General features: G+C 34.7%; 2 protein-coding genes across 7 annotated transcripts; one reads left to right on the top strand and one right to left on the bottom strand.

Annotated features, from left to right (window-relative positions):
• Positions 1–781: 781 nt before the first annotated feature.
• Positions 782–11,025, top strand: LOC18611715 (crossover junction endonuclease EME1B-like). 6 transcript variants are annotated; one of them, XM_018117233.2, is made up of 13 exons: positions 784–1,177; positions 2,380–2,535; positions 2,691–2,782; positions 3,661–3,843; positions 3,935–4,088; positions 4,197–4,306; positions 5,748–5,923; positions 6,763–6,826; positions 6,940–7,058; positions 8,826–8,915; positions 9,357–9,471; positions 10,411–10,586; positions 10,699–11,025. In XM_018117233.2, exons 1-12 carry the CDS (start codon positions 892–894, stop codon positions 10,579–10,581), a joined length of 1,716 nt encoding a protein of 571 aa, XP_017972722.2. In that variant the 5' UTR covers positions 784–891; the 3' UTR covers positions 10,582–10,586; positions 10,699–11,025. The 6 variants fall into 6 exon arrangements, with proteins under 6 accessions (XP_017974198.2, XP_017972722.2, XP_017973471.2 ...); XM_018117982.2 differs by lacking the exon at positions 10,699–11,025 and having other exon boundaries at positions 2,724–2,782; positions 10,411–10,640; XM_018117591.2 differs by lacking the exon at positions 10,699–11,025 and having other exon boundaries at positions 785–1,162; positions 10,411–10,640.
• A 2,848-nt stretch (positions 11,026–13,873) lies between these two features.
• On the bottom strand, positions 13,874–18,446 carry LOC18611713 (putative serine/threonine-protein kinase At1g54610). The gene is made up of 7 exons (XM_088804084.1): positions 18,045–18,446; positions 17,617–17,901; positions 16,982–17,299; positions 16,265–16,486; positions 15,023–15,117; positions 14,350–14,458; positions 13,874–14,271 (listed from the first exon to the last, which is right to left on the bottom strand). The coding sequence occupies exons 1-7, from the start codon at positions 18,444–18,446 to the stop codon at positions 13,960–13,962; spliced, it is 1,743 nt and encodes a 580-aa protein (XP_088660210.1). The 3' UTR covers positions 13,874–13,959.
• Between the last annotated feature and the right edge of the window lie 235 nt (positions 18,447–18,681).

The following is an 18,681-nucleotide window of genomic DNA, read 5'->3' as shown; positions in this document are numbered from 1 at the left end:
ATTAGTATTTGAAAAGGACAAATCGTCTCAAACATGTAAATGATGTTACAAGAAAATATGAAATATCTAAAATACCTTTTTTCTTTCTCCTTTCACTATTTTTCTTTCTTTTAGGTCGGTAGACTACGCTCCCTTACTTTGGTCGACCACCCTATGACTAGATCTGGTCGTGGAATGCCATATTTGACCGGATCTCCTTAGGGGAAGTGTGATTTGGCGCACCCCCACAAATCGCTCTCCTTAACCTCGATACTTTCCTAAGGGAGAGGAAGTGTGATTTGAGGCACACTCCCCTTTAATTAGTGTTTTCCATGAGGAGATTTAGTTGGATCTAGCATTCTATGATTAGATTCGATCATGGGGTGGTTAGTCAGTGAGAGGTAGAGAAAAACGATTTTTTTTTTAATTGGAGAGAACAAAATTTTAAAAAGAAAAAATTATAATTTATATAGTGTGGTAATTTTTAAAATTAGTGAAAAGTAAAATTATTATTACATCATAAAAAATATTAACAGTAGTGACTGAACTTATGTATATTGCGAAATATATATTTTTGACCAACTATCTATTTCAAATATTAATAAATTTATATAAAATTGTAATCAAAACTTAAAAAATCATGATATTATACCTTATCATTTAAGAAATTAACCCAAACCAAAATTTGGGCCCAAAATAGAAGATCTAGAGATTACTGTTGAAACTTGGGATGAGCCTTTTGCTTAGAGCCCCAAGTTCTAACCAAACCAACCAAGAAATAACTCAATCCCCATTGCCAAACACAACTTTCCCTCTACAACAATCCCGCGCTTATTCGAAGGGAAGGACTACAAAACACCCCCGAATCTCCTTGTTTTTCAGAGTCCAGTTTTGGAGAGTACGGTAGCCTCAATGTCGGATCCAATTATCCTATCCGATGAAGACGACTCAAACACCCCGCTCCCGTCCATCTCCAAGAGGCCTAGATCCGAACCGTACCATCCATTCCCTCCAATTCTGGTCCTCGACGATGAACCTACCCCGCAAAAACCCTCGTTGGGCCCCGCCATCGTCTCCGTTTCCACTCCTTCCTTCGTGGCCGAGACTCCGACCTCCGAGCCTTCGATCGTCAGGTGCTCCGATGCCAGCCCTTCGGTTAGGGTTTCGGATCCTCAACTGGAAGGTAACAAGCTCTATGGTCCGTTCCCTTCCCTTTTAGAAATGTGGTTTAATGTTAGGGTTGTTTTTTTTCAGGACTTCTTCATCTATTTTCATTTTCATTTTAAATGAAAATTATTCAATTTTGGTTATCAGATAGGTTGTGTGTGTGTGTGTGTGTGTGTGTGTGTGTGTGGTAAATTTGGTTTATTTTGAGTGATAATCTGATAAAAATGCAAAAGCAAATGGTAAAAGGAAAAGCATGTTTGATTAAAAATGAGCAAATAGCTAAAATATAACCTGCATGCATTTGAGCAGATAAATATTTTTTTCAGGACTTCATCATTTATTTCATTTTCATTTTAAATGAAAATTGTTCAATTTTGGTTATCAGATAGTTTTTGTGTGTGTGTGTGTGTGTGTGGTAAATTTGGTTTATTTTGAGTGATAATCTGATAAAAATGCAAAAGCAAATGGTAAAAGGAAAACTATGTTTGATTAAAAATGAGTAAATAGCTAAAATATAACCTGCATGCATTTGAACATGTAAATAATTTTTTGAAGAAATTATATTATTTATCTAGAAAAGCGGATTACCATAAAAATTCTCCCCAAATTCCAGTCAAAATGTTCAACAAAATAAAACCATAAAACCACCCAAATTCTTCAACCAACAGCTGCCTAGTTACTACTTTTTGAGAGTTTACAAAACCCAGTACATGTGAGGAGGCAAATGTTGTTGGCTTCATCCCATTTCCGCACCCATCAGCTTATTGATTCCTATGAAAGTAAAATAATGTATTTCGTTAAGAAATATTAAATATTTAATCATTCAAAAATGTTACATGTATCCAGACGTTTTTTTTATTATTACTTTTTCCTTCTAGAAGCAAAAAGCAAGTAGCAAAGTTACAACCAAATGGAACTAAAACTTCGAATTATGAAAAATTTAATTTCCGCTGCCTACTATTGCGGTTAAAAGAGGTCATTCTATTAGCAGTTTGTGGATAAATTACTTTTTGGTTTAGTGCTTTTATGTTCCTTTTTTAGTTCTCTTTTTGTTTTTCTTATTGGTTTTGCTATCTGAAGCCATTTCAGAGTTATTGGTAATTTATTCCCTTTTTTCTGTCTTTGTTTTTGTTCAAAGTTTTCTGGTTTGTTAAAAATAAAGTCTAACGGGTCGCCATTGTTTATCCTTTTGCTTAACTATTAACTTTCTGGGTTTGTTTCCTTACCTAACAGGAATAAGCAGATTGATATGTTTGGAATCAGATAATGAGTCAGAAAGCTGTTCTAGAAGGGACAATGAACAGGATAATGGATCAAAGGGTTTTAGCATTGATGAGTCTAAGGAGTTAGAATGGCGTTCTAGATTTGTTGATTATGAATCTCATCTAGGTTTGTTGATGTTGTATCTTCATCTGTTTTATGTGTTATTGTCTGATTTTTGAAACCTTGCTATGATTTTGAAAAATGCAAGAGGAAGCATATCCAGCAGTTTGGAATCTGTTTTCTATTATATCAATTGAAGTTACAGGAAGTATGTTTATCAGGGAGTCCTAATCTATTCAAAATGTGCGAGGAAGACAGTGCTCCTCAGCCAATTTACACACAAGACAATGCTGATCCGCTACTTCCTCCTTGGGTATGATTATAGAATGGTGCATTATTCAGCTTCTGAGATAGGTTGCCATCTTGTTGTTTCCTAATTGTCAAACCATAGCCAAAAGGAATATAGAAATTAGGTTAAACATGTATTTGAATTGCTAAGTAAATGTACTGATAGATGTTTTAAACACTTAATAAAGTTGAACATACATCTTCTTAAAAATGAAAAAATCACATCAGAAATACATGTAGACACTTACAACACCTTAACCATTATAAAATATACTATTTTTATTTTCTAGGATGAAAGTGATATAGCTTCTTTTTCTTTTCTTAATTGATCAGTTGGACTTTGTGTTAAACCCTGTGACTCCTTTGAGCAAATTCGGTTGGACTTAGAGTCAGCTGCAATTATCAATATTCCCTTTTTGTTCAGATTTTTGGAGCAGTGAATGATTTGATGTAGTGACCCTGCTAGAAACTTGGAACGTTGATGTTCTATTTTATTGTGGGGGGTAGGAGGGACCAATGGTGAATTAGGGTCTTTCTCTTTTGTGAGAATATTGGGAAGCTGGTGCTCTGCCCAAAGTTACTTATTTCAAGGTAGTTCATGTCAACATATCTTAGCAAGAACTTAGTGAAAATGAGAATGAAAACAGTTTGTTTTTCTTGTATGAGCAGCATGGTTAAATTGTTGATCATCTTTATTTTGTTTCTTGATTTCATGTCGAGAAGAGATTATGAACCTCCCTCTCTCATGCATACTTGCTTAAAGACAGACCTAACTTTGAAGATACTTGCTCATCTATTAAACTTTATAGGTTTATCAAGATTTTGCAAAGCTTGAGAGAAATGTTTAGTTTGAGGTACTGCCAACTGCTGTACTAAATAGATAGTTTGATGACATTGGATCAGGTAAGTGATGATCAAGACAAAGAAAACTTTAGCATGGAGCAGATGGGTAATGCACTAAAGCAGAAAAGAAAAACTAAAGCGAATTGTGATCAGAAAAGTAGTACAGATGGAGAAACGGTAAAAAGGAAGATGACAAAGGAGGAACGAATTCATATGTTGGAAGAGAAGAAGCTAAAGAAAGAGGCTAGTGGTTTTTCGATGTTCTACATATTTTTCTTAGCTTTTTATTAATTTTTGTGGTTGCATAAGAGACTGATTAAAACCTATCATGCAGCAAGAGAAGTTGCAAAAAGCAGCTCTGAAAGCTGAAGCTGCAGAGTTCAAAAAATTGCAGAAAGAAAGGCAGAAATGGGAAAAAGGAAAGTTTGCACTAAAATCTATTGTAGCTGAAATTGACACTAAGGTGGTTGAACTGGGGTCAATAGGAGGTGAGGGCATTCTTGATGTCCTTGGATTATTCATGCTAATATTTTACTTATGCATTTACTCTTCTGATCTGGCTATATGCTGAGAAGTTCTCTAGCTTTGCTATGTAGGACATTTGCTTTCAAGGTTTGCCGAAAAAGGCCTTACTTATCGTATAACATCAAATCCAATTGAAAAATCAATTGTATGGACCATGACAGTTCCTGAACATATTTCACAGGTAATAGTTTGGATGAAGTTCTGCAAATTCTTGATAATCTGAACAATCTTTCATGTTGTACTTTACACTCATATGTATGCCTTAAATACCCTTCATCCAAATCTCTGGCTATGATGCAATTTTGGAATTTTATGCTAGTGGCTCAGATTAAGTGAATTTTATAATTCTATATGCTTAGGTTTTGATTCATCTTCACCCTGGTGGGTTAGAGTTGATGCTTTATGTTATGCAGAACATATTATATTGTATTAATTATTAACCATCCATGGCCTCAGAGTCATGTTGAGCTTTTAAATTAGCTCTGCTTCTTTTTCCTCATTTATTTACTTCAAAGTTTTGGTTAATATTTTAATATGGTGATGGTTACTGTTTAGTAGCATGAGACACTTGTTTTTGTGTAGCGTAGATCATCTAGCCACGCCATCTAGGCTCACCTTTTATAACTTTAGACAGGTTAAATCTTCTCTAAACCTTTTCTGGCTGACTTGGACCCACAAAATGTGTCTCAATAGTTGGTTAGTTTTAGTTCTTCTAAGGTGCAAAAACATGCTTTAGATGATGCTTCAGTGTATGAAAGTTACATTGCTATTTATGTGACTGATAACTTCAGGCAAAAATAGTTCCTTGACAACTGACTTTCTAAATAGATTGAATTGTCAATTTGGAAGTTCTGCTCTTTACACCTTTCAATTGGATGCAGGAGCATTCCAGAACTTATATAAATGAGTTGTCTTGATATGTTCTTTTATTTTTACTGTTTTACTTTAGTAATTATTATTTTTATATTATTAAGTGGCCATGTGCTTTGCATGTTGATATTTTAATCAGTTTGAATGGCTAGGATTAGATTGGGTTTATGTGAATCCAAGAGCTGGGTTTGAAAGCTGCTGTAACCTTATTATAAGTAGTCTTTTAGGCGCATTAGGGAGCCGTATTATATTGGAATATTTCTGTTAGAGGTTCTAGAGCACTAAACCCTAGCTATCTTGTTCCTATGTCAATTTTACATTCTGATAAAAAAAAAAAAACAAAACAGTGAAAGCAAATCAGACAGAGGCTAAAGTTGAGGTACAGTCAAAGTAGGAACAAGATAACTAGGGTTTAGGGTTGTAGAACCTCTAACAGAAAATATTCCAATATAATATGGCTGCCTAATGTGTCTAAAAGACCATTTATGCCAGGGTTGCAGCAGCTTTTAATCCCCACTCTTAGATACACATAAACCCAATATAAGATTAGCCATTCAAAATCATTAAAAGTTCACATGCTAATCATTTGACCACTTAATAAAATAAAAACATAATTACTAAAGTAAAACTGTGAACATAGAAGAACATATAAAGACAAGTAATTTAAATAAGTTCTGGAATGCTTCTGCATCATTTGCACATAACTTTGCTTGCTGTTTCTTGACATGGATTATCTGCTTTTCTTTTTGCAGCTTTCTCCTGAAGGACTAGAGATTCAATATGTATTAATTGTATTTGAGGCTGCAGAGTTTTGTGATCTAGTAACTAATGACACACTTCTGGATCATGTTTCTAGAGTCCGAAGCAAATACCCATCTTATACAGTTTGCTATCTGACAAATAGATTAAGGGCATATGTTAATAAAAGGTGAGGGTTGCTGAACCTTACCTTCATATAGATGTTCAACCCTTTTTTGTTTTAGATGATTCTATAATTCCTCTCTCTTGTATGTTTGACTATGTGTTCATGCCTTTTGCTAGAAGGCTATTGTATTGCGTTGTGGTTCTTGTTATTAGCCATTTCCCATTTGCATTATTTTGTCTTTCCTTTTTCCCCCTTCCCCTACTGTGACAATATTACTTGCAAAGTTGCACCATTTCTTTGAAGGAAGGTAGCATTTTCTTTTGCTTTAAAGATGAGGTTATGAATAAATTGCATGATATCAGTTATGCTCTCTTGATAAATATTTTTGTTGGTAGAGAAAAACATGTTAAAATTCTAGATTGGGTGAAACCATATGGACCTAGGAAATATTCATAAACTTTATAGAAAATTATATATCTAAATACTCCTATAATTTTTTTATTAAATGTATATGCAGTTATCCTTGTGAGTCCATTTCATTATTTATATCATATAATCAAATAGTTTTGTCAATTTATACAGACAGTCATAGGGATGTAGTACTTCCATATATGTTTCAGCATTTTTGTGTTATCTTTTACTGTTTATAATCCATAAAGAAGTGATTCATGGTTATCCTTGTGAGCTTCCATTCCATTATTTATATCATATAATCAAATAGTTTTGTCATCTATATACCAGTAATCACAGGGATGCAGTACTTCCATATATTTTTCAGCATTTTTGTGTTATCTTTTGCTGCTTATAATTGATAATGAAGTGATGTACTGTTGTTTGTTGGCTTACTTCATGATGGTGTGATATTGTGATGAAATTGAATATGGATCTTGGCAATGTTTTAGGGAAAATGAACAATACAAGAGCCCTGCAAATGACAGTGGTTGGAGTCGTCCACCAATTGAGGAGGTTAAACTATTAACTACATAGGCACTGAATTATAATTAATAATCTTGTTTTAGCCGTTGTTTTTTTAGAAAACATATTTTCATCTCATTCGTGTCTGAAAATTTGTTTTATAGGTGCTGGCAAAGCTGACCGCTTATTATGCTGGAATACACTCTAGGCAATGTGCAGATGAAGCTGAACTGGCTGAACACATTGTTGGTTTGACATGCAGTCTAGCCTCTTGCCGATTTAGGTACCAGTCAATATTTTTCAATAAATTTCAATGTAAATAATTCAAGTTCAGTTGTAGCATAGAGACCATATTGTCTTGTGTTCACCTAATGGGGGTTTTGGTCTTGTTAAGTAGGTGATTTAACAAGTTTTATATGATCTGTTGCATGATTAATTTTGCCTTCAGCATGCTCTTATTACATAATGTGAATATAGTGAAGTACTTGCTGTTTGTGAAGTAATTCCCGAAGTCCGTAATATGTGCTGGTTGCCAGGTAATTGACACTTGCCATGCTTGGTGGTTAGCGTAAATTGTATTTATCAAGTAGTTGCACTAGTTCCTATCACTTTCAGTGGGTAACTTACACGTCTCGTTCAGAAAATAACTAAAATTTTGGTTTAGTAATACAGTATTTGTGATCCAATCCTTTATTTTTAATGCAGTATTTTTATAGGCATAGTTATCCATGTTGTAATGTAGTGGTCTCTGTCATTTTCAAAGAAAACTGCTACATTTTGCCATCTTATACCTTCCCAATATTCATATCATTCTATCCTGAAGCATGTCTGATGCAATGTTCTTCACCGGTCAAATTGGCCATATAATTAGCTTATAACTTTTGTGCCCAAAATGCTTACAATTATTATTTCAGCAGTGGGATTTTTAATCCAACAACCAATAACTAAACATTGTGCGAGCACTTTTATAGGCATGGTATGAGTAGCCCACAGTCCAAACAGATTACAATGAGACCTGGTGCTTTATATCCTTTTATATACAGGAAGATACATAATGTGCTGATAAATTGCACCAATGAGACAATTATCTTGTTAGAAGGAAGGATAAAAATGGTTTTTACCTGTTCTTGTCATTTTATGGACTTTGAAGATCAAAATGAAAGTTCTCTAGATTAATTGACATTTAGGAGTAGTATCTTGAACATTTAAAATTTATGACTTATTAATGCTGTTGCCACTTGACTGATGGAAATTGAAGGCATCAGGGCCACAATGCTTTCCTTGAGCTTGCTGAATTAGTTTCCGTTATTCTGATTGCAATATCAAACTGAATATTACCCAAGTAATTGTCACTCGCCAGCATTATAGCTCCCCACTGGTTGACAGCTGACAAAGCTCCATATTTGGCTTTTTTTTTTTTTTACTCCCTAGGTTGCTAAAATCTATTTGATTGAAGTAATCTGCTATTGAGGAAAAAAGTGAGGCCCTTCTTCTATGTGCAGTAGTTTTATTATTGCAGAATAAGGACATAATTGGTATGGCGAGTTAAGGTTAATCTGGTTTATAACTTTTCCATTGCAACAAAACTTTACTTATGTCCTCACTTTTGGTTGCTTTTTACAATATCCAATGATTAACATTTTACGCACTCAGAATGATGAGAATGTTTGGAGACATGCCGATTACTCAGAGGGTTATGTTTCCTTGCTAGCATCTCATGTGGCAGCTGTTTTGTTGTAAATTTGAGTTCATGTTGGAAACCAAAAGAAGAATTCCTCGCTCTTCTTAGATGGTTGGAAGAGTTTTAAATATTATTCTAAGTAAAATTTTATTAATTAATAATTACATTTCTCATAGACTATAATTTTTCAGAATTACATCTACGTTATCTGTTTGCAGTTAAGATAAATTCAGTGGCCTCTTTGGTAAAATTGGCAAGCTTTATATTTATTTATTTATTTTAAATGTCCTAGTTGGTTCAAATATTATCGATACCTTCACTCAGCAATCTTCTGAATCTACTTTATTCCTTTATTTATATTTTTTGCAGAAAGAAGTTAACGCGACTCTGTGTAAATGCTAATGGATCCATTATTCCTAAGGACTGTATCGACAAGAATATAATAAATGGGAACTTGTGGTGAGTAAAATCTCAAACACTTGTGTGCTTGATTTGTTTCTATTTTCTTCCTTAGCTGTCCATCTTGAAGAAAAGAAAAATTGGTTTAATAGAGTAATGTAACATTTTTACAGCTTAAATGGAGGGGATAAATTTTAGAACTTTGGTTTTTACCAATTAGGTTTTTATCTTGTTTACATTCTGGTGATGTGATGCTTTATTTGTTCAGAAATGAAATACTATGAATTTATTCTCGTTTGTTATTTAGTTTAGAAAACATCAGATAATCACTGGGTTGTTTAATGAACAAAGTGTTTAAATTAAATTATTGGTACTGATGGCATAACAAAATATGTTTCTTCATAGTACAATATTTTCTGCAATTGTAATCTGCATTTAATGCAACTACTTTTTTCTGTAGGGGCATTGCGTACTATTGCTGATTTTACTTTTCACATCCAGGTTAAAAGCTTTGCTAGCCATCCCAAAGGTCCAGCCACGATTTGCTCTTGCCATATGGAGAAAGTACCCTACCATGAAATCTCTTTTGCGTGTTTACATGGACCCTACAAAATCAGTAAGTCCAAGCAAAATCGACATCTTTATATTTGCCATTGTTGCTGATATATAAAGCTTTCCCCTTTTAGGCTAACATTTTCATCATTCAGTTTGTAGCAGGTTTAGTTCTTGCAAGATAAACTGCTCTACTGTTCTTTAAGAGGTCAACTGTAGTATGGCTTAAAAAAAAATCGGTGTTAATCTCTCTGGCTTTCATAATACTCAGTTTGCGTTTGCACTTTTGATTGCATTTTATGGTTTCAATGGCCTAAGATTTGCTATATGGAAAATTTTAGAGCAAGCCATCTCAAGGGCATAATTAATATGTGGGACAATTAATGCTTTAACTTGCACTCTTTTCTACCACCAAGTGGAAGGGAAGAGGAGGGTGGAAGGGGAAACTGTAAACTGAAATAAACTTATATTTGACTGGTAGGAAGGGTGGATATGAGGGATTTGGCAGATTTAGTTTTTTTTTTTTTTTTCCCAAAACCATGCTATGAAGAATATATTTATCATGGGAAAGAATTGTGAGGATTGGCTTTGAAGGGTTTAACTCCCCTCCATTGCTTTCCAAGACACTCATCGTTGCCATTAGCATGTGCAGGTTTAAAAATAAATGATTAGGGTCCTACAAATTTGAATGGTAATGATGAGTGAATTAGAAAGTATTGGACAAAGGAAACCCTTGTGTGAAATGTCAATGGAATTGGAAATGTATTAAATTCTATTTACAAAAAAGAATGTTACTAATTTCAACCTTTCAGTTCAACTTGTTGCCTTCGTTGTTGTATCTTCAACCAAATGAAAGGACGGAAGACAAGTTCTCTTTCCTCACCTTATATCCTTTCTCTTCATTTACTTTCTTCCTACCAAGTGGAGTATAACATTTGTTAACTCCAATGTCAGGACAATTAGTCAAGTTAAGACTTGTTTTGCTATTGTATTGTAATAACAGGTGCATGAAAAGGAATTTTTGCTCAAGGACTTGGTGATAGAAGGGTTACTTGGTAAAGACAAAAGATTGGGCGAGGTTTGTTCGAAGAGAGTGTATAGAATACTTATGGCTCAGAGTGGAAGCATCAAAACTGATGATATTGAGGATGGTGCTGATTTCTTCATACATTAATTATAGTAAACTTCTCAGTCTATTTTTAGTTATGGGCAACAATAAATATTTTAGTATCATTTTCTTATATTGTTATGCGTCGTTCTAATTTCTTGCCTCCTCTTTCCTTACTTTTAGTTTTTCGTTTGGGTGGGGGATGAGGAGAGAGGGCTGCCATAGCAAACAAAGTGAGAGTGGCACTGACCCCTGGTTGGCGAGAAATATGCAGGTTATGCTTTAAATTTAGGGCTGGCAGTACATGTTAATGGGTCGTAATCTTGTTGTATGAAGGTAAAGGTGTGGATGTAAAAGATAAATAGGTTGAGATGAAAACAAAGTGATTAATTAATCATGTCAAAAGTTCTTGACATGATTATAACACGTTTATTATTAGAATTATATTATTTAATGTAGATATGATAAAATTAATTTATTTAAGTATAAATAATAAATTATATTTGAACATTTAATTCATTGATTGGCGTATAATTTTTTTATTTTAAAAAACAAGATTGAAATCTCTTTCTTTTAAGTTTAAATTAATAATTTAATAATAAATTTAAATAAATTAGATATTTTGAGTAATGTGAGATAATAGATTAATATAACTAATTAAACATATAAATATGTTATATATAAATTAGACTCATTAATTTGTATAAAATATACATGTATTTTGTCATTAATGAATTAGCATGATTATGACACGAATACTTATACAAAATTTAAATTCCTTTAATTTTGTATCGCATTAGTATTGTGTTAACTGTTAATGGATGGTGTTCAAAAATTCCCCGTTTAGCCACTGAAATAAAAAAGGTAAGTGGCAATTATTACATGGTATATTCTACTGGGAGTTTTGGACTTTGTTGGCTCCGCCGCCCACGGCTTAGGATTGGTTGTGGTGGGGGTGTTCCACTGATCTAATCCCACCAACTCAAATTGTTGAGTCCTTATAGTCCCCACCACTGCCTCAAGTTGTATCCTAGAAGTAACTGGTGGCATATCTCATCTCACTTTTTGTTGAACAGTTCTTGCCACCATCTCCAATCACATTTTCTCTCCTAATCCCCTAACTATAAGCATATAAAAAGTAGTTTCAGAAGTTGTTTTGTTCAAATTTCATGTTTCATGCCTAATTCGTATCCAAATGCTAGAATCATGTCACAATATTATTATTTTTTTTAAAAAAATTAATTTAATGAGGCTTGCAGCATTTTTATTTATAGATTTTTTAAGATCTCTTATATGCTTGATGTGAAATTAAAATATTTTATTTATTTCTTTTAAAATGTCTTGTTACTGTTAGTCATTATTTTCTTTTTTTTTTAAGTATTTGATATAAATTGAGTCTAAATTATATCTATTTTGTTATCATATCAAAACATCCTACTTACTTTTTTTAAAAAAGTTTCGTTGTATTTAGAGAAAGATGAATAATAACTATTTAAATTATAATGTAAAAATAACATTTCATATTGATATAATTTGAATTTTCTACTCTAAGGTATATAAATTGGTAAAAAAGAAATTGATGTAAGATAAAATCTCATTGAGTTTTGAGTTACCATAAATTCATAAATTTGATATTTGTCATTTTAAAATTTAAACTTAATATCTACAAATTAAAAATTTTAAAATTTAATTGTTAACTTAATTGGATGAGGTGGTGATATATATGTTTTTTAATCCAATCAACAACCCCATAACAAAATCACATACTGTGCAAGGAATCTGGATGATTCTATTGTTTGTGCCACACTAATGCCCATGCAGACCGCACTAACGTGCACTACGGATGTTGTGCATGATATTTTACTAGTTCCTATAAAATGGAAGAGAGGGCCGCCTGGTGTTTTCCTCATAGATCTCCCGTCACTTCACCATGGAGAAGAGCAAATCATTTTCAGGGTACTCAGAGGTTCGGCGAGGTATCGAGGACCGGACCAAATCATACAGTTTCAATGGCCCTGTTTCCAGCAGCAAGGCGGATGTGTTAGCCACTTCTGGCAACCCGGAGCTCAAGAGAAGAAAGAGGGTGGCATCTTATAATATGTATAGTATGGAAGGTAAGCTTAAATCATCTCTGCGCAATAGCTTTAAGTGGATCAAGACCAAGTTCGTTGGTAACTTGCATGAGTTCTGAAATAGAACTAGAGATTTTTGCATGAACTTTTCAAGTTCAGCCTAAGCTAAGCTCTCATGCCACCGTGTTCTGCCTTCTCCTTATTGTAATATATACATATCAAAGGGTGGTTTAGTTGCTTATATTGACGCTAACTCTCAGAGTGGTGTGCTTAGGTGTGCTGTAAAATTGTTGGAAGCAGGTGTTTTTTCTTCCTTTTGTTTGGGGAGGGAGGGGGCAAGCAATTTATAATTTTTTTGAAGGTTCATCAGAAAAACATCCGACCAAAGCTGATAGCCTTGCAACATCCCTTCATGGCAATTGACTTATGAGTAGTCAATAATCTTATTCATCACTTGATTCTGTAGATCAGGAAGGTGCACAAAGATTAAAATGATTAATCTTTGACTTGACAAAAGCATGCACAAGTCTTTCCAACAGTAATTTGCCAGGAGTATGCAAACTCTCCACTCAGGGATTAACTTTTTCTACTAGAACTAATAATAAAATTGGATCTTATATAGTCATATGATTAAATACATATGATATCAGCTTCCCGTCATAGTGATCATGACAACTGTTTCTGTCCCGAACAAACTTCAGGTATAATATATACGATTAACAGACAAGATTGGAAGAACGTGTTTAAGTCCAAGAGAGTTCTTGGTGAAGAACTGCGAACAAAAAAAGAAAAGAAAGAAAGAATTGGTGATAGTCACACTGATGGGAATTCCCTTGTAGCAGCAGTTCAGCTTCACTTCAAAACAAATGTAAAACTCATCTTGGCATTCACTGTCAATCTATGCATTTGCATTCATCCTTTGTTTGATCTCAACCACATAGTTGTTTATTTTCAAGCTGAGATTCTTCAGTAATTTGTTTTGCAGAACTTGTTCTGTTTCAAGTTCGCATACCTTGCAATAGATCATAATTCTATATGTAATTTCTCATATCCTTACATCTCAATCCCTGATTTAAAATTCCTCTGTAATTTTTGTTTTACACCCACAAAATTAGCTTGTTCAACTCATGCATAGAAAAGCCTATATATGGTGCATTGTCATATTAGCAACTAGACAACTCAAAAACAATATACTAACATCAAATATTTCTTATTGGGTTTAAATAGATATAAATATTTCTAAATAAATGGTTTTATTTATGCATAACACAAATCCTGTAGGAAAAATTCAGGCATAAAGCTGAACAAGTTAGTAACTCATATTACATGGTAATTTGAGGTAAGTGGAAGATCATATCCCATCACCTACTCTTTATTCCACACCAAAGAGTTTTGATATCTTCTCTGGATCAAGTGTTCGGGAATCCAATGTAGAGATAGACCTGCGGTATTGAGGGTTGCCAAGTTTGTTGTTCATGATATCTGTTATAGAAGCTTGTAAAAGAGTGAAATTCTGAATGTTCTGAGTAGCATTAGGATGACCCTCAGTCCTCGGAGCTATTTGTGACTTGGAACGCAGAATAGGAGAAAGCGATCCACGTAGGCTCTCTTCATCCTTGATTGGCTTCACACTGGAAGAAGTGCTGCCTGCACTAGTCCATGTTTCATATACCTTTGGCTTCTCCTGGTAAAGTCAAAAGAAAAGACATTTTCATTCCACCATTTGAAGGAGTAGAACAAAAATGAAAGAGCAATTTTTTACCTCTCTGGAAGATTCAGTATCATCTTTCTTTGGTTCTCTCATTAGGTCCATTGTCTCATGACCTCCATGTTTCTTTCCAGAAGATTGCTTTGCTTTCCGAGCTATGCGCCTTCAATATGAACAAGTGACAATCAGTTAATATCCCTGTTCAGTGTCTAAGCATTCCAAGGAATTCAGCGCAGTGTATAATTCTCTTTTGCTTTTGAATCTACATATGTTCAAATAATTTTGGCATTGTTTCATCTTCTCTATTTCCATCGAACAAACAAAGGATTCAATGTCATATTAGGAAAGAAAAGAATTCCCAACAGGTAATGAGAAAAGAAATCCTCCCACTCCCACTCCCTCTTTCCTCCTTATTGGTTTCATTGAATGCATCAATCAGAAAGTAAAGCTAACTCTATTATCTAGTTAAAATTATAGGTATCACATAGATAGATAATACATAAAAGTGCACGGAGAACATTTTTCATAGTGCATGCATTTTTATTCTCTTTTCCTTTCTGGTTCAATTCTGTGGCATGTTCAGCAAGATATTGCATTAATTCTAAATTCTTCTTTCTACTACTCTGTCTCAGCCATCAAAGCAAAATTAAGCAGTAAGTCAATATCATAACATAGAACTTCTTAGTATGTTTAGAAAGGAAATTCTCATATTCAAAAACTAACATACTTCTTCCGATTTTTGGTTTTATATGGCTCATCCTCCTCTTTGTATATTACTGGTATACCTGAAAGGTCACATGCCAATGGACTTGTAGAGAAGAACTGCAAACAATAAGGATAACAGGAAGCAGCAGGTTAGGAAATTTTCAGCTGAAATTATCACAAGATAAACATATAGAGTTTTCAGAAACGCCATTTTTTGCAATTTTTTTTTTCTGATTTTTATCATTCATGTCCCAGCAATCGAAGTTACAATAGTACAATTTACAATTTGCCTTCCCCTGCCAACTTCTGCTTTTGAGTCTTCATTTAGCCTCGTGATCATTCAAAGTTTGAAATCTCATAGACTTCAGGAGCAGAAATTCCAAGCAAAATAAACCTTAAACATTTAATAAATGATGCCAAATTAGCCGATGAATAGATAAAACTAACAGCTATTGCGTGAACCTAAGGCTGAAGGTTGTAGCAACTTAGCAAAAAGAGGAAGAAAGATGAAGAAAGCAGAAGAATAACTGACGGTATAGTAACACAGGTGTAATACCTAAGGCTGAAGTAGGTATAGGTGCTAAAGGAAGAGAAGAAAGAGACAAAGAAGAAGGCTGCCAAGAAGGAGAAGAATGCAGTGAAAGTGAACTATGGAAGCTCAGCAACTAGCACTAGTAGAGAGCAACTTTTAATGATTGATTTTAAAACTTGACAACATATTCAAGGACAAAAAAAAGTACTGTGATCTCTCATCGTGAAGTCAATTAAGTCTGTTTAAAAGAATGAACAACAATAAATCCATTAAGAAATAATTGCCTCTACTTTTCTGTGACAACCATGCTGATACATCAGTTCAGAAAATGGCCCATGCCAAATTAAGTAATTGAGTTAGCACTCAGGGTGAAGAATTTGCAACCTTCAAGTTTGACAAAGTAAGTGAATATTTGAGGATAGCAAGAATTTTTGTTATTTTAATCTATCCACGCTTAACGCTTTTATATGATTAGCTGAGTTATAGCATGCATCAAGTTGTCCATCTAGCAAAAAAATTTTATTCTAAGCTGAAGCATGGAAAACTGTGCAGATTGTTACAGTTCACAATCCTCCTTTGGTTTCTAGGAGTTGTTTAGCTCAGCAGCAAAAACATTTAAGTGAACTCCGAAAGCCCTTTTCAGTACCAGAGAATTGTTCAGACAAAAAGACTGAGAAGCAGTCATACCAGATTATAAACAACTATGTAGAAAGTGCTGCTGTTTCAACTTACTTCACTTTGAAGAGCAGAAGCAGCAGTGCCACGATGTAATGGGTCCAGAGAAAGAAGCACTGTCAGGAGACCAAATGAAGTATCAGGGAAGTCTCCAAATGCTTCTTGATATCCAGGCTTGTAATGCTGTGGAGGCCGGAAGCTTGCTGGTAGCTTCATCTTTTTCCAATAGTCCTCTGAGGGTGAGCCACAAAGCTTAAAAATTCGATGAAGCTGCTCAACCTGAATGCACAAGAAGCTTAATAGACTGAATAACCTGTCAGCAATAAGATCATCACATTTGTACCCTAACCAGAAAAAGAACATGTAAGGACCAAGGAACCATTAAAAATGCATGACAGTTAATTTATAAATTCGGCTGTTGTTGCATCCCCTGTTCCTCTCATACAGCCATCTTTCTACATTTTCTAGCTTTTATTTCAGGTTTATAATGAGTACAGACGCAACAAAGAGAAATTAGATGTTACAACTTCGACATGCTATGACTAGAGGTGTCTATTAATCCATCATTGTTGTTATTCTGCTGTTTCTGTTTTCCATTTCAAATAATGCATTTGTGCAAAGTACAACTAATGTCTATAACTATATAAGAATAAAAATTGAATTTTTCTTGGCTGTCCACATGCATTCATACTAATAATTTATTCCTTCATTGGTGTTTAAACTTTTAAACCAATCTCTAAATTCTAAAGCATAACTGGTGCATATGAAGGTTACCTCTGTCCTCCCAGGCATAATTGGCCTTCCAACAAACATCTCAGCTAACAGGCATCCTGCACTCCAGAGATCAATCCCAACACCATAGTCCGTAGAACCTAATAGTAGCTCTGGAGCTCTGTACCAAAGTGTTACAACCCGGCTAGTAAGGGGGCGTTTTGGTTTAGGAATAAAAGAATTGGCAAGGCCAAAATCTGCAATTTTTAGCACCCCATTCCTGTCGATCAACAGGTTGGAACCCTTAATGTCTCGGTGCAAGATTCCTCTTTCATGACAATGCTGGAGACCTGAAAGCAGCTGTTGCATATAACACTTGATCTGCATGGGAAACACAAAAATTATAACAACAAAATCCACCCACACACTTTGATAATTATATGTACTATCTAAAGACACTATTAATTTCCTAACAAGAAAGCCATATATAAGCCATTAATTAAATCCAATTGATGTATGCTTATAGATCATTTTTGACATATATCACTTCCCATTTTTTTCTTTGATCTTTTCTAACAATTTTTTCTGATTGGTTCAGTTACAGCCACTCCAACCTTATATGGAAATGAAAAATTTGTCAATGCTCAGTTCATCCGATGAAATTTGGAGCTTTTAAAAGCAGTTAGAGAGATTCCAACCTGGGGTTCAGTAAGCCTCTCGCCTGGACGGGAGATAACTTTGGTTAAGTCTGTATGCATGAAATCGAAAACCAGATAAAGACTGTACTGCATCCTTGAAGTGGCTAGCCCTTCAAGGCTGATTATATTCGGATGATTTAGCTTCTGCAGTATCATAATCTCTCTTGCCATAAATTTGACACTCTCAGGCTCTGAAGTGTTGAAACGGACCTTCTTCAGAGCAACAATCTTTCCGGTGTCCCTGTCTCGAGCTTTGTACACATTGCTATAGGTTCCTTGCCCCACCTGCAGAAGTGATTAGATAGCTGTCCATTTATAACACATCCAGTTTCATAAAGGTTGGCTGACCAGGTGGAGAAAGAATCCGACAAGAATACAGAATTCTAACAATTTAATCATCCCTATCCCGGAAAACATTAAATACATACCTTGGCAAGCTTATCATAGGAATCAGCACTCCTTGGAACCAAACCAGCCAAAACCTCTCTAGGAATATTATCAACCAGCCACTTAGGCCACCCATCAACAAGCTCATCACCTCCAATCTTGTTTGACACATCTCTTTGCGGAACATTTCCATTAGCACCATTATTCCTAGCCATCTCCCCTTCCCTAGTAACCGCCTTTTCGCCACCTCCATCAGCCCCATTAACCATACCAACATTTTTATCTTCCCCTTCATGTCTAACCAACATAACTCTATTACCACTTTTCCCTGACAATCTCCGCACTTCATTCCCTCTCCTAACGTAACCACGTTCTTGTTTCAGCTTCTCTAGTCCCTGAGGCGGTGAGTAGGTGGAAGTGTACTTGCCCTGAACGCACCCCATAACTGCTACAACGCCTCAGCTGCTCGTGGGGAAGCGGTTCTCCGGTAATTGCAAGGTGACATAGTAATGATGATTGATGAAAAAATGGAACATCGGTTTGATGAAGGGGTAATTGTTTATGGCATGAACAACAAGGAATGTGAAAGAAAGGGAAATGCTAAGCCGACCTTTAGGCAGCATTGTTTGGAATTATGGTAAAAATATAAGGAAAGGGTGTCCTTGTTTTAGGAGATAA

The sequence above is a fragment of the Theobroma cacao genome, chromosome 1 (assembly GCF_053813885.1).
Source record: "Theobroma cacao isolate CCN51 chromosome 1, ASM5381388v1, whole genome shotgun sequence".
NCBI classification, from domain to species: domain Eukaryota; kingdom Viridiplantae; phylum Streptophyta; class Magnoliopsida; order Malvales; family Malvaceae; genus Theobroma; species Theobroma cacao.
This window is presented reverse-complemented; position numbering and strand designations above follow the sequence as displayed.

Coding starts and splice junctions, on each gene's coding strand:
- LOC18611715 (XM_018117233.2), top strand. CDS start 892: ATGTCGGATCCAATTATCCTATCCGATGAAGACGACTCAAACACCCCG. Junction 3,844..3,934: donor AGAAGAAGCTAAAGAAAGAG/GCTAGTGGTTTT, acceptor CCTATCATGCAG/CAAGAGAAGTTGCAAAAAGC. Junction 6,827..6,939: donor GTCGTCCACCAATTGAGGAG/GTTAAACTATTA, acceptor TTTGTTTTATAG/GTGCTGGCAAAGCTGACCGC.
- LOC18611713 (XM_088804084.1), bottom strand. CDS start 18,446: ATGGGGTGCGTTCAGGGCAAGTACACTTCCACCTACTCACCGCCTCAG. Junction 16,487..16,981: donor TTATGCCTGGGAGGACAGAG/GTAACCTTCATA, acceptor TTGTGCATTCAG/GTTGAGCAGCTTCATCGAAT. Junction 15,118..16,264: donor CTTCTGCTCTTCAAAGTGAA/GTAAGTTGAAAC, acceptor TATTGTTTGCAG/TTCTTCTCTACAAGTCCATT.